The following is a 15,043-nucleotide window of genomic DNA, read 5'->3' on the forward strand; positions in this document are numbered from 1 at the left end:
TAATTTTTGGCTCTTTTGGATATGATAACATTACCTTAAACCTTAGCTGGAGGGTAATGAAGGATATAAAAGAGTAGAGAAATTATTGTAAATTTTTACTGTAAATATTTTGTAAATATGTATATTTAATCAATACTGGATTCTTTCCTTTTACTAATAAAGGGCCAACTCTTTTCAAAAGTCTCAATTATAGCCCGAATTGAGTGAAGATTTTAATCTTCTTCTTCTAATTTTCCATACTTTAGCCATTACTTTCCATACTTTAGTTAAGTTTTGATATACCAATTGAAATCAAGTTCATTAAACTTTTAATATTTTCTTTCATTAAATTTAAGTTTAATTAACTTCCTAAAGTAATTTTTGAGAAATTTCTGGAATTTTTTAGGTTTTTTAAGGACTTCTTTTCAAAAAATTTTGGTAAATTTTACTTTAAAACTTTAATATTAAAACATTTCAGTTTTCTTAATTACTTTAATTTTTTGCAATTTTCACACAAAAAAAAATTTTCACTTAAAGTTTTTTTTTTTTTTTTTTTTTTTTTTTTTTTTTTTTTTTACAATTTTTACACACTTTTTCAACAGAACACACATTTCACATTACAAACAGTTTACATTTTATTCACAATACCACTTTATTTTCCTTCAAGCAAACTTACATCTCTTGATTGGCTCAGTTCTTAACTCCCTAAAAAATTGATAATTACTACCTTTAGGATTTTTAATTTTTAATATGATTTAATTTAATTTTTAATATTAATGTTTAAAAAATTTTTTTTACTATAACAAAGATAGCAGCTTGACACTCAACTTTACCTACATAAGCGCCTTCTATATAATTTGAAGAACACACTTACTTCTCTTTTACAACACTTTTGCAGACCCCAACACTCATATAGTAGGTAAGTTAGAATTAAAACTTACTATTTACTTGCTTTAAGTATTTTTTAAAATTTTTTATGTAGTATCTAACTATTTTCTAAATATGAAATTATATTTTTAAATATATATTTGTTTTTTAAAAATTATAATTAGTTCTTTTTGTTTCTTATTGGTTTATATGGATTATGTCTAGTTCTTTTTTAGTTTCTTTTTATTGATATGCATATTCGTATAGGAGAGGTTTCTGTAGACAAGGGTTTCTAAAATACATTGGTTTCTAGATTATTTTATTATTTTATTATTTTTTATAAAAAAAAATTTTTTTTTAATTTATTTTTTTAAAAAACGTTTTATTCTTGACTTTACTTGTTTCTCAAAAGACTTCATTAGTATTTTCCTTTTTGAACTTTAATTCTTAAATGTTAATTTCTAAGAGAACCACTTTATTGAAATTACTTTTGGTTTTGACTTTTACCCTTGCCTGCATGAATGACGAAACACGAATTGAATGATTGGAGAGTTAGGTTTGGAGGCAACTTCCCCTTGATAAGTATGTCACCTGCCTACTCAACGGTCATTCACATATGCATTTTTAAAAAAATGTTTAATTTAATTTTAATTTATTAAATTAGTAAATTTATTTTCATGGATTGATTTTGCACTTGATTTGCTTATGCTTCTGAATTTAAATGATATTGTAGATTAGTTATTAAATCTTTTATATGTTTGCACATTTTTTTAAAAATTATTTTGGCTTTTTTTCTTTTTTTAGGATTTAAATTTGCTTTTTTTAATTTTATACGTATTTGTTAAAAATTAAATTTTAATTTGTTTAAATATATATGTAAGATAAAAATGTATGAATCAGAATTATAATATAACTATAAATTATAATATAACTATAAATATTCTGTGGAAAGGCACGACTAGAGTGCCAAGTGATTCTTCCTCTCTATTCTAAAATCGTAATAACTTATCTGCATTGCGTCATTCAAATTAATCATGCAATCTTACGTAACCGTTAATACCAGATGCCTCTTGACGACCAATACCGAATTGTAAACCAAAACTTTTCTCTTCGCGTGCCTCCATCTTGCATAACTACGCACTTCAGCTTTTGCCCTCTGCTCTGCTAAGATGTAATTTCGCTGGCTTGCTTTCTATCTCAACAATATCAAAAATGTAAATCTTCTGTGGAAAGGCACGACTAGAGTGCCAAGTGATTGTGGCCACAAATATCAATTGGAAATAAAAATGGAATTAAAACTGCCTCGACTGCCAAGTTCTTTAAATACTACGCAATCAAAATTCTTCAATATGGATCTAAGCACGCATCTACACTGCTCCGTTATTTCCTTTGCTTTTATTATGACAATTAAGCCGGTAGGACAATTTCCTTCAGCCTGAAACCTCAATGGAAAATTTAATTCAGCTCTTCAAATCATCGTTTTGTGATAAATCCAAGATAATGTGAAAGAAGTGAATCATCAAGTTTGTTTTTTCAGTGTGTAAAAAAATAACAGATCATTCTTCTGCTGTGGTGTTTTGCAAGTGCTTCAAAAAAATAATCACGCGTAGTGATTACAGATTGAAAGTAATCTCTCGATAAATTGAGAAGTTCGAATGCCTAGTGAAAAAGAAATCATCAGTGAATTACCGTTTAGGAATTAAGCATTACAGTGGGTTCAAGGTCGATCCGAGTTAGTGTTTGCAAGTATGTGCGACAGAAAATTATTTGCACTTCCGTTTTTCAACAGCTCAAAAATTGTTACATTCGTGTGACTCTAACTCAGGAACTAAATTATTTAATATGTTGCGGATTCTATTGTTTTCATTTAACTTTGGTTAAAATTTCTGCAAATTGTTTTGAGAAAATCTGAAATTCTTGTTCATTAATTTTTCTAATTTCTCATAATTATGTGTGACCAAATTAAGTAACGAATTTTAAGCTATTTAAATTATTCATAGGGAAGGATATTAGATAAGTTTTTATGTTTTTGAAATTTTGTTGAGAATTTTGAATACGAATTTTATAATTATTCTAAAAATAAAGATGTTAAAAATGAGTGAAATTAGTACAGTTTTATGTTTTTGAAATTTTGTTGAGAATTTTGAATACGAATTTTATAAATATTCTAAAAATAAAGATGTTAAAAATAAGTAAAATTATTACAGATACGTAATATGAAATTATGGTAAATGCATGTTAAATTTATGGGTGATTGTATGTTAAGTATAGTGTATGTCGAGGGAGTACTGGTTCCTTCAACAGAGGCCTGTTATTACCTCTGTACAGTTGTTCCTTTTACCCTCTTCATGCAAGATAATGTTGGAGGCTCTCATTTTATGAATGCATGTAAATTTTTTATATTATTATTATTATTATTATATTTTTTATTATTGAATGTATTAGTGCAGTTCTCAAAGGCCAGTTACCTTAATGCAAGGAACGGAGGTCTTTTCAAGTAACTGTCTAGGCACCCTGGGCCACTAGTGCAGAGAACACACTGGTTAGCTCAAGAGGACAGCCCTATTAATGGATATGTTTATTTAGAAGTATTGCGAGGCCCTCCAGTTTGGTAAAATCAGGAATTGTAAATGAAAGATGATAACGGTGAAACCATAAATACTGAAAATCTTAATCCTATTATTTATGATGTTAAATTATAATTTATCAGTATAGAAATAAGTATCATAAGTATTTATGTGGATTACATTTAATTATAAGTAATGATTATGTAAAAGTTTATTTTGTGATATTCTGCGATAACAAGAACTTTCCCTGAAGAATTATGATTATGTGAACTCTCAAACAAAAAGACTTTTGGACTGAAATGCTGAAAAATTCAATAGGACTCTAAAAATTAAAAATTTATTTTAAAAAATTGATATTTGTAAATTATACTTTACAGGACAAAAATTTTATGATTTATTTATTTTTATGTTTTTTCATTTGCTAGTGCTTTAACTCTTTTTCTTTAAAAAGGCTTCTCTGTCGCTACGCCTTTTTCTTTTTGAAGGGGGGAAATATGTAAGATAAAAATGTATGAATCAGAATTATAATATAACTATAAACATTAATTCTTCCTCTCTATTCTAAAATCGTAATAACTTATCTGCATTGCGTCATTCAAATTAATCATGCGATCTTACGTAACCGTTAATACCAGATGCCTCTTGACGACCAATATCGAATTGTAAACCAAAACTTTTCTCTTCGCGTGCCTCCATCTTGCATAACTACGCACTTCAGCTTTTGTCCTCTACTCTGCTAAGATGTAATTTCGCTGGCTTGCTTTCTATCTCAGCAATATCTAAAATGTAAATCTTCTGTGGAAAGGCACGACTAGAGTGCCAAGTGATTGTGGCCACAAATATCAATTAGAAATAAAAATGGAATTAAAACTGCCTCGACTGCCAAGTTCTTTAGATGTTACCAAGTTAGCATTACTAGCATACTACGCAATCAAAATCTTCTTCAATATGGGTCTAATCACGCATCTACAGTGTTCCGTCATTTCCTTTTCTTTTATTATTACATATATATGTAATGATATTTTTAAAAATGGAATTAAAATCGCTTCTACTGCCAAGTTTTTTTTACGAAGTCAACACATTAGCTTACGACGCAATCAGATTACTTCCTCTTCAATATAGGAGAACTACGCATCGACACTACTCCGGCTTTTTCTTGTGATTTTATTATGACATATATATATATATAAATCTTAAATTGTATATACATATATCGGCTTCACTTTTTTAACGCGATTAATTATACTTCACTGTGACTGGATATATCAGAATCACGTCAAACCAGCAGAGGAAGGGAGCGGAAGATGATGCGATGTTTTAGACTAACCGCAAGTCATAACTTAAAATGAGTAAGAAAACATTTGCAACACTTTATGCATACTTTGGAACAAAATGGGTGCATTTTTACTGATGTATAATTTACAATGCAAAAATATATAGATATTTCTAAAATAAGTTAAAATTTAGTTTTCAACCTAATATTTGGTACCTCTATTCTGATTTCTCTAGGTCATACAGAGAATTTTCGATTTTATACCGGGTGATCAAAAAGTCAGTATAAATTTGAAAACTTAATAAATCACGGAATAATGTAGATAGAGAGGTAAAAATTGACACACATACTTAGAATGACATGGGGTTTTATTAGAACCCAAAAAAAAAGTTTACTGTTATCGGGCCTTTTTTCTTCGAGGAAATGCGTGATTCTGGTTTTGTAACTGCTACCGTGACGGGTGAGAGGTACGCCGATATGTTACAGAATCGCATCGTCCCCAGCCTGGCTGATAAACACCTGCTGGAACGTACGATTTTTATGCAGGATGGCGCTCCACCCCATATTGCTAGACGCGTGAAAGATCTCTTGCGCGCGTCGTTTGGTGATGATCGTGTGCTCAGCCACCACTTTCGTCATGCTTGGCCTCCCAGGTCCCCAGACCTCAGTCCGTGCGATTATTGGCTTTGGGGTTACCTGAAGTCGCAAGTGTATCGTGATCGACCGACATCTCTAGGGATGCTGAAAGACAACATCCGACGCCAACGCCTCACCATAACACCGGACATGCTTTACAGTGCTGTTCACGACATTATTCCTCGACTACAACTATTGTTGAGGAATGATGGTGAACATATTCAGCATTTCCAGTAAAGAACATCATCTTTTTGTCTTAATTTGTTATGCTAATTATTGCTTTTCTGATCAGATTATTGCTTTTCTAATAAAACCCCATGTCATTCTAAGTATGTGTGTCAATTTTTACCTCTCTATCTACATTATTCCGTGATTTATTAAGTTTTCAAATTTATACTGACTTTTTGATCACCCGGTATATAGTATACCTTTACAAATTCAGATAACCTTGATCGAAATATTAACTGAAAAATTAACATTGATTGAATACGAACTTGAGTGAAAGCTTTTAAATATCGCATCTAACGGTTAGTAACTCCTCCTGTATATTATCCATCACTTCAATCTCTTGTTGATGTAAATTTGTTCTTCTAAAATCATTTTACATCGGATGAAGCAAAAGAATTCTACATTTAGAATCTCATTAGATAATTTGCACTTAACATTTTAAAGACTAGTACCATTTTGCCTCATCCTATCCTGCCTCTCAACCATAGATTCAGTTAGAGAACTACTGAAACTTGATAAAGTAAATTGGGTAATAGAGCAAAAAACGAGATATAGCAATTCTACTACTACGGGCTCCAAAGAACCCGGCTAATATATTCCACCCCACAGTCTTCGTTATAAGATCATCTTGCCTAGATAGTCACATATATACGTGTAATTTCTTCTATTTAGAGTTTTCAGTATTTTCCAGGAAGGTTTCCTCCTCATAAAATCTTTGTTATCGTATTATTAATTATACCAGTTTATCGAGTTCGTTGTTCCCTTTATTTGTATCATTCATTTGGCCCTTTCGCACGCAGAACTAGAGCAATGAGGTGTAGTGTGAAAAATCAACAAAGTTTGTTTAAAAGTGAACTTCTGGTTTTTTCAACTTGTTCGATATCTGTCATGCAATGGAAGAATATACTATACAATTTAGTAATCCGAAAATATTTTTCCTTCCTTGTATAAAGTAAAGGAAGTATTACAATCGCGAAAATTTTCCGGTATGATATATCAACGAAAATAGAAATTTTGACTACTATCAAATGCATTTTTTGTTTTTTTGTTTTTGCATATCTGTACGCAAGGACAAAATAGTGGACTCTTTTTCCCAAAACGGGTTTCAAAAAGCATTTAAAATGGATTCAGAAGAGATTTTTTTCATGACGTCTGTACGTACGTACGTATGTATGTATAAATCTCGCATAACTCAAAAACAAGTAACCTCAGAGCGTTGAAATTACGCATGTAGGACGGTTGTAGCATGTAGTTGTGTACCTTCTACTTTGGTTGCAGTCGGCCGCACCAAACATATATAAATATATATATACTCACTCTGTTATTCGGGTCAGTGAGCTCAATTTTTTTTCCTTATATGTGGGTAAATTGCGCATTTTCTGCTTTAAAAATGATTGAATTATGTTGTTCTTATATTCCGGTTAAGGTTTTTATGCCTTTCGTTAATCTTTATGCAATATTTTTAGAATTATCAACAGTTTTAAAGTTGTTTAAGTGCCGCTAAGCCTAATTTATTTTATATTTGAAACTTAATAGAACGCTGAATTAAGTTTCTGCACCTTCAGTGTCTTTTTGCGAGTGGAACCAAACGAAAACGTTTAGTTTTGTGCACCGAAAATTCTGCCTTCAAGCTGGCTGAATTGCTTGTTTTGGAGTAGAAACTGTAATTTTAATTGTAAAAATTGTTTTTTCTAATTGTCTTAACTGTATTTGTTGTTTTATGTGTTTTCTATATTTTTCAATTTTTAATGAAGATATTGAGGTTTTACGTATTTTTGCCTAGCCACGAAGTGAGAACTGAATTAATTGAATGAAATCTCTCTAATGAAATTCGAGGAAATACGTGTAAATGAAATGCAGGAAAAATGCGTATAATTTAATATTCCGTATATGGAATTCATGTGGTGCCCACATCTGATTTTTTCAATTTTTTTCAGCCAGTTTGAAGTTCAGTATTCGAATCATTCCTTATTAGTCGCCTTTAGTTGTGAGATTGCACTTATTCTTCAACATGATCAGCGGGTTGTTTATTTTACGCGAAACATAATTTCATAAAATAAAACAACTGGAGTTTGTGATGTACTTGCTCTTAATTCTAAAACGAAGTAAATGTGTGACCATCCGGCTTATGTTTTCATATTCGCGACTTTCGGTTTTCGAAGTTTGTACGTTCTTTCGTGGTATATGTAATGGCGCTTTAATTATATAAAGAATAGATCATCACAATTAATTTTACAGTGCTAAGCAAAACTACGTTTAACAAAAATATCTGTTTATAAAAAATATCAACATACACTATATTTTTAATAAGAAATTTAACACATGACTAAATCTTCAAGAAAATAAAATGTTTACCCATTGAATTGTCTTTTCTCTCATTTAACGGCCATTCTAAACTTTAATACATATTTTTTTATTCCAGATAAAGTGGGGAATCCTGACGGACTATATATTCGATTACAGCGGGATTTCTGCTGATCAAGTGGACCTGAATATTGTAGTGCATTGCGAAAAATACCTACGTCACCTTGTGGATCTGCTCAACAAAACGTCCCCCAGGTATAAAAAGTTGAAATGAGTTATGCTAATTCTAAAGAAATAATTTTCTAGGTAACATAAGTAATAAAATACTTTAAATGTCCCTGTTTCTCCTAATGTTTAAATGCAATTTAAGAAATCTTGTGCAAAAGAATTCCAATTTATTAATCTTTTATGTCTAATATATCCAATAAATGCATAATTCTTACTTCTTGGTTTCAAAAGATTCATCAATAAACTGAAAGACTGGAGTTTGGCGAAAGAAGCAACATGTAGGCTACAATATTTAGATGCAGAGATCTCGATTAGGGGACAGTAGCAGATACCACGAACAAACAGCCAGTGGTGAACTGCATACGAAAAGCGTGTATACAGCGTACGAAATGCATACGAACTTATTGATATGCATGCAGCGTACAAAATGTATACAACGACAGTGGTCTCGAATAGCGTCAGTTGTATGCAAGATGACTAATAAAGGTACGCGTGTGAGTAAGTGACGATTTCACATAAACCATATTAGATACACAAACGGCTTGTTTTGCGAAAGAAACCACTTACCGCTACATCACATACTTCAGGAGGAAAATCGAAGTAGCCAAAGTTTGGAAAATGGATAGGCCACATCGTCTAAATATTGCTAGAAAACGGGAAGTATAATATAACTTGTGGAAATGGGCCAAAGACATTCGAAAGTAGCCCAAATTCCTTGTAGTGAATCCCTTGTATTCAGTTGTTTTGACATTTGCAGCCTGTGTCCTGCCCGAAACCGTTTATTATATTGGCTGAGATCTGTACCCTGACATTCTCGACTCTGAAAATATAAAATACACGAACCTGGACTGCTGTAACCTATGACAGTGCGATGATGCCTATAACCCAATTAATTCATGGACACATAAGGGAGCTGATAATACCTGTTCAGTAAGTAGCAAATTTAACTATCCATCTATCTTCAGCTCACAAGCTCCACACTCTTAGTGGTGTGTTAGAGGAAATCCTTTTAATCCATTGCTCTGACTTAGAGAATCCGGGCTATGCGATGTTCGAGAAAGCTTGATGATCTTTGAGCTTTGCAAGCCCACAAATCCTACCAGAAAGGGAGTGCTTCAATAGGTGAGCTGTAACAGACTTCAGTAAGTGAGCCTTCAGTAGGTGAATTGTGGACCTGTCAAAGAGTCCGGGACGCGAAATCATATTATTTGTTTGCCCATCCCTGGAACTTGTATGCCTGAAACTGCTACACAGTTATTGCATAAGACAACCAGCTGTTTACATCAAAGTGAGACATAAAAAAGGGCCCCTTAAGCTGGTTCTGAGATCACCCCACGCGGACTCCATAAAAAACAGATAATGTATTCTTTACGGGTGAGTCACAATTTGACCTACAGACTGATTCGGACGTTTATTGGTCTGCATAATTCCTGAAAATGCTATTTACTCAATAACATCTGCGAAATGCGCACGCATACAATAGTGGTAGTTGATGGTGTGAACATAGATTGATGTCAACTGTCTCACTGATCCCTCGCATTACCAGTCTATCTGTGGCTGCAGCACGGTGCATCCTTGTTCAATATGTTTGTCCATTTTTTGCAGTCTTGATGTCATTGTTATAGATAATAATGTGCAAGTTCTCAGGGATCGCACTCATCACTTATTGGGAGCATTATTTTGATTGGTCATCGAGATTTTAATTTCATCGAACATGTACAGAACAAGCTAAAAACATGTCTGCTCCGGAAAAGGACAAAGATGCCCTACTAATGCTACTAATGCTTATTCTTAACAAGAATCATCTCTGTCAGGACATGCTTTCCAACATAGATCACAGTTCGAATTGAGAGATTTTTACTGAAAACCTTTTGTACTGCCATAGCAACTCCCTTTGCAATCTTCAGCCTGGTGCCTTGTACCTCTTAATCTATAATTATTTTAATGTATTCATATAAATATTTTTCTTCTTATTCCCCCTTTTTTAGTATGTTGCTTAACACTTAGACATGAATATAGCTCAAAATCTATTCGCTATTCGCCCCTTCATTTGCGAATGTCGAGAAAGATTTCAGTTAAAGCCATGTACAAAGTCCAAGAATATGTATGATGGAAATTTCTGTCTGTTAAAATTTTTGTATTATATATAGAATGCATAAAGGCATGCTGCCGTTATTATTGGAACAGCACATGCGTCACAAAACAGCATCTCAGGAAGGAAGTAAAAGCTTTATGAATGTGTTAGTCACATGGGAGAAGACGCACATGCTTGTACTCTCTCTCCTTCCTCTGACGCATGTAAAGTTTTGCTGGAGGCTGTAGGTAGTCACTTTCTATTAAATGGCATATTAGTTTGATATTTTAATATACTTCCTAATGCAGTAACAAATAATTCTGTATCACTATATCATTCAATTAATTAAATAAGGAAACAAGTATATTTATTTTTGTTATCCAGAATCTCATGTAGTAAAGTTTTTATTCAAATCCATTAAACACAGATTAATAATAATTATTTAATATAACAAATAATAACAAAGCTTTTAGCATGCAAATTATTAAAAATATCATTAAAATATTAATTATTAATATTATAGATTATTAAATGGTAAAATTACCATTAAATTATTTTGTTCAGTAATTTTCGAGTATGTTATTCAGTTTATTTGGACGAAAAACACCTTTATCAGAATTTTTCGGTTTCAAATTAACTGCAATTAATCAATTAATATGGCATATAATGAAAAGGATATTATGTATTTTAATAACTCTTTGGCATTTAATGATTAACGACATTTGGTTAGCTTTAAAAATTCAAATTTTCTGAAAGCAGAAACGTTCGAACAAGGCGTTTGAAGTGTCTCAGTCCTGCAGATTTCTGCTTACATCCGTAACATCATTCAAGATCACTTTTTAAACAAATATGTTTAATTAGGTTATAAGCTATATTTTCTCGCTCCTTCCAGTATGCCTTCGTGGTGTAACGGTAGCACATTCGGCGAGTATTCGAGAGGTCCAGTTTCGAGTCCCAGCGAGGGCATTGCTCATTTTCATGTCCCTTACTTTAAAATAGTCCAATGACCCTACAACGTATGCTTGCTTTATCTTTGTTTAGGCGTAGACCTATGACAGTGCGATGATGCCTATAACCCAATTAATTCATGGACACATAAGGGAGCTGATATACTTGTTCAGCAAGTAGCAAATTTAACTATCCAGCTATCTTCAGCTCTCAAGCTCCACACTCTTAGTGGTGTGTTAGAGAAAATCATTTTAATCCATTGCTCTGACTTGGAGAACCAAGCCTATGCGATGTTCGAGAAAGCTTGATGATCTTTAAGCTTTGCTAGCCCACAAATCCTACCAGAAAAGGGAGTGCTTCAATAGGTGAGCTGTAACAGGCGTCAGTAAGTGAGCTTTCAGTAGGTGAATTGTGGACCTGTCAAAGAGTCCGGGACGCGAAATCATATTATTCGTTTGCCTCCCTTGGAACTTGTGTGCCTGAAAATGCTACACAGTTATTGCATAAGACAACCAGCTGTTTACATCAGAGTGAGACATAAAAAAGGGCCCCTTAAACTGGCTCTGAGATCACCTCACGTTGACTCCATAAAAAAACAGAATAATGTATTCTTTACGGGTGAGTCACAATTTGACCTATAGACTGATTCGGACGTTTATTGGTCTGCATAATTCCTGAAAATGCATTCCATTCTCTACTGCCTAAACTGCAACTAAAGAAAATTTAGTTCCTCTTTTGACATTTTAAAAATGCGTAAAGGTATTCACGTAAGGTTTTCAATATAAGATCGAGTTCGTTACACGGGACATTTTTCGGTCCGTGTGCACGTTCGTTATGCGGGACGTTGATCGTGTGAGGCCCTATGTGAGTCACTGCTATTTTTTCAAAATTCGTCAACTGATAAGGTAGCTAAAAACAAATTATTGAACAAATGTCAAATATTTTAACTAAGAATATTCATCTGTTTTTAAAAATTTTGTCATTGTTTAATAAACTTTACGAACCATTTATAGGTCGCGAATGATAAGATACTTCTTTCATGTTCATAATTCAACTAGTACTAAATTTAAACTGTAGTAATAACCGTTTTTTAAAAACACAATTCCATTATACATTTTAAAGTAAATCATTTCGTTTCCAAATACGGTAAAATTTGAATAAAATCTTGTAGGAAATAAGATGGGAACATTTTATTACGAATGGGTTAAATTTAAATTTAATTCTCCTGTTTGGACAGTTGTCCTAGTTTCCATGTTACATTTCACAATCAAATTAATGCCATAGCATTTTCCATTTTGTTGCTAAATGTATAATTTTGTTCTTATCCTGTTATTTGTCACTGCAAAATGTTTATTACGTCCCATTTAAAGCTTTTAAAAATTCATGAATATGGAGGGGTTCTAAAGCGAGTGCTAAGGCTCCAATGGAAAGAAATTTAAATAACAGGTATTTCAGAAAATGCATTCTTCATCTTTAAAAAATAGATGGTGTTAAAGCCAGAGTTTACCATTTACTCTCATTGTTGATTACACTGATTTATTTAAATGAAACAAGCCGGTCAAAAGCATAAGCTACTCAGAGTACTCCATGAGCAAAAGCAACGCTGCAGGAAAATGCTCAGTCAAAAGACATTTTTCTGCAAGAATTCAGAAACATAATAACGCAACTGCGATTGCTATACACCTGTATGGTTAAAAACATTTAAATCTTATACCAGTGGCTGGTTTTGCTGATTTCAAAATGGTAAAGATCCCCTAATTGTTCTGTACAGTCCTATTTTGGCTTCTAGTTTTGGCGGTAAAAATCGAAATTGGTTGAATGTTTACTGAGTTGACGTTGTAGTTAATTCTGCCTCCAGAACTATCAGATGAGTGAGAAACTCGCCTTAAGTGAAAAGTGTTATGACAATCAAAATTAAGATAATAGGCATCAAATATCAAAATAGAAATGATAAAAATGTATTTATAGCGGAGCAGTTTTAAAGTTGGCTTCAGATTCTAAAATCTGTTGATACGTATCTTGGCTTCTGTAAAATAAATATGCCACATATTGCAATGCTATATGTTCAAGACAAAGAGACCATTGTAGCTACAGAACAGTAACGCAACATTTTGGATTCAATTAGTTCCTTCTGCAAATAGCAGCTAACTTGACCCAGTCAAGGAACACCAGAACGAAGATCCCTCTTCTGAGTTAATGGATAAAACTGTCACATTTAGACAACAGAAAGATTCCATTGAGACACAAGAGATTCCATTGCCAGAGTTGCCAACTCTCCAGATTTAGGCGGGAGACTCCCGATTTTCGACCGCTCTCCCGCCAACCCGATTTACAATATATTTCTCCCGACTTTTTTTTATTCTCACGATTTTTATGGAACTTGGCTTAATACTTTGTTATATGAACAAAAAAAGGGGGGATTTTTGACGTCTGAAAGCAATTGAATTTTCTCTAGATTATACCTAAAACAAAACCTTGCGAATCAGATGAGAATTTCTGCTTTGTGAGTGAGAGCATATGTGTCCAGAAACATCGTTCTCCAATGGGCATCAAGCTCCACTGCGTGTCATCTGGAATATATTAGCCAATTAGCACAAAGCAAGCTCAAGGCTGTTATTTGGATGTTCTTTAGTTATTTTGTTCATCTTGTTCTGAGTTGTGTGATTACACGTGCCTCTGGGAAAGAGTTTTAGAAATTATCATCTTATGTCTGTGAGAAAGGTGAAATACTCCTGTACGTTTCAAAAATAGTACACAGTTGACTTTCCTTCCATTATTTCCGCAAGGAAATGTAATAAATTTGCGATGTGTACCGTCTGTCATTGCGATTTTTCGATTTCGCATGGTGGAAGGGCGGATGTTCTCAATCATGTGTGTACACAAAAACACAAGGACAACATGAGTTGTTTTGAAAAAAACAAAAAATTAAATTTTTCTTCGGAAACAAAGGACCAAAAAGTTATTAATGCAGAATGTCTGTTCTCTGCCTTTTTCCTCGAGCACAACCTGCCACTGAATGCATCGGATCACGCTGCAGCTTTATTTAGAAAATTGTTTCCCGATAGCCAAATCGCTAAGAAATACTCAAGTGTAAGGTCCAAAATAGGTAAATTGTTAAATAAATGGGTTTTGAAAAATAAATCTTTAGTTATTGATTGCGTTAAAACAGCTCTGTTCTGCCTCTTTAGGGATGGAAGCAATAATACCGATTCAAAACTGTATCCAATTGTTGTTTCTTTTTTTTTAATCCAGAGTTTTCAGAAATGGAGTGAAGTTTACTTTCTGTCCCCACTTTAGAAGGACATTCAACAGGCTTTGCACATCTAATTATTAAAACTTATAAATGTGGATGAACACATTGTTGATATTTATTATTATCTTAGAAGGAGTTCTAAAAGGAAGGAAAAATTGAAACAGTTCCAACAGCTGCATAACAGCAGTTTACAATTAGAAAACTTGGATGAAGTTATAAAATCAGCTAGGATTGACACCCAGTGGAGTTTAATTGCAAAACTGAAAGGTGCTGATGGAATTGTAAAATATAGTGAACTATCTAGAATTATGTTGGCCATCTTGACTGTTCCCCATAGTAATGCAGAGTGTGAGAGGAGTTTCAGTGTGTTTGCGAAAACGAGGACTAAATTTAGATCTAATATTAGTGATGACACATTAGGAAAACTTTTATTAACGAAAGCAGGCCTACGTGGCAATTGCTGTGAACAAAATTATGAAGTTTCTTTCTTAAAGAAAGCAAAATCTGCCACTGTTTATAACATTTGTACGAAAACTGGTTAAAGTGTCTTTTTGTTCTCTTAAACGATGCAAGTAATAAAATGTTTTTTATGTGTAAGGTATTTTTGTGTTGCTTGCATTTAAGAATTAGTTACCATTTAAAGTTAATTCATTATTGAAAACTATATTTTTATCATTTAAAAAGGC

The 15,043-nt window shown here is 32.8% G+C and overlaps 1 protein-coding gene across 1 annotated transcript in view; it reads left to right on the forward strand.

Annotated features, from left to right (window-relative positions):
* Positions 1-15,043, forward strand: part of LOC118179507 (neprilysin-1-like) — a 402,935-nt gene that overhangs the window by 317,108 nt on the left and 70,784 nt on the right. Inside the window, exon 9 of the mRNA XM_085827523.1 lies at positions 7,973-8,109. Coding sequence (XP_085683649.1) covers positions 7,973-8,109 — 137 coding nt within the window. The remainder of the gene's footprint in view (positions 1-7,972; positions 8,110-15,043) is intronic.

The sequence above is a fragment of the Stegodyphus dumicola genome, chromosome 12 (genome assembly GCF_044657685.1).
Source record: "Stegodyphus dumicola isolate Sdum_Otavi_A_Nest chromosome 12, ASM4465768v1".
Taxonomy (NCBI): domain Eukaryota; kingdom Metazoa; phylum Arthropoda; class Arachnida; order Araneae; family Eresidae; genus Stegodyphus; species Stegodyphus dumicola.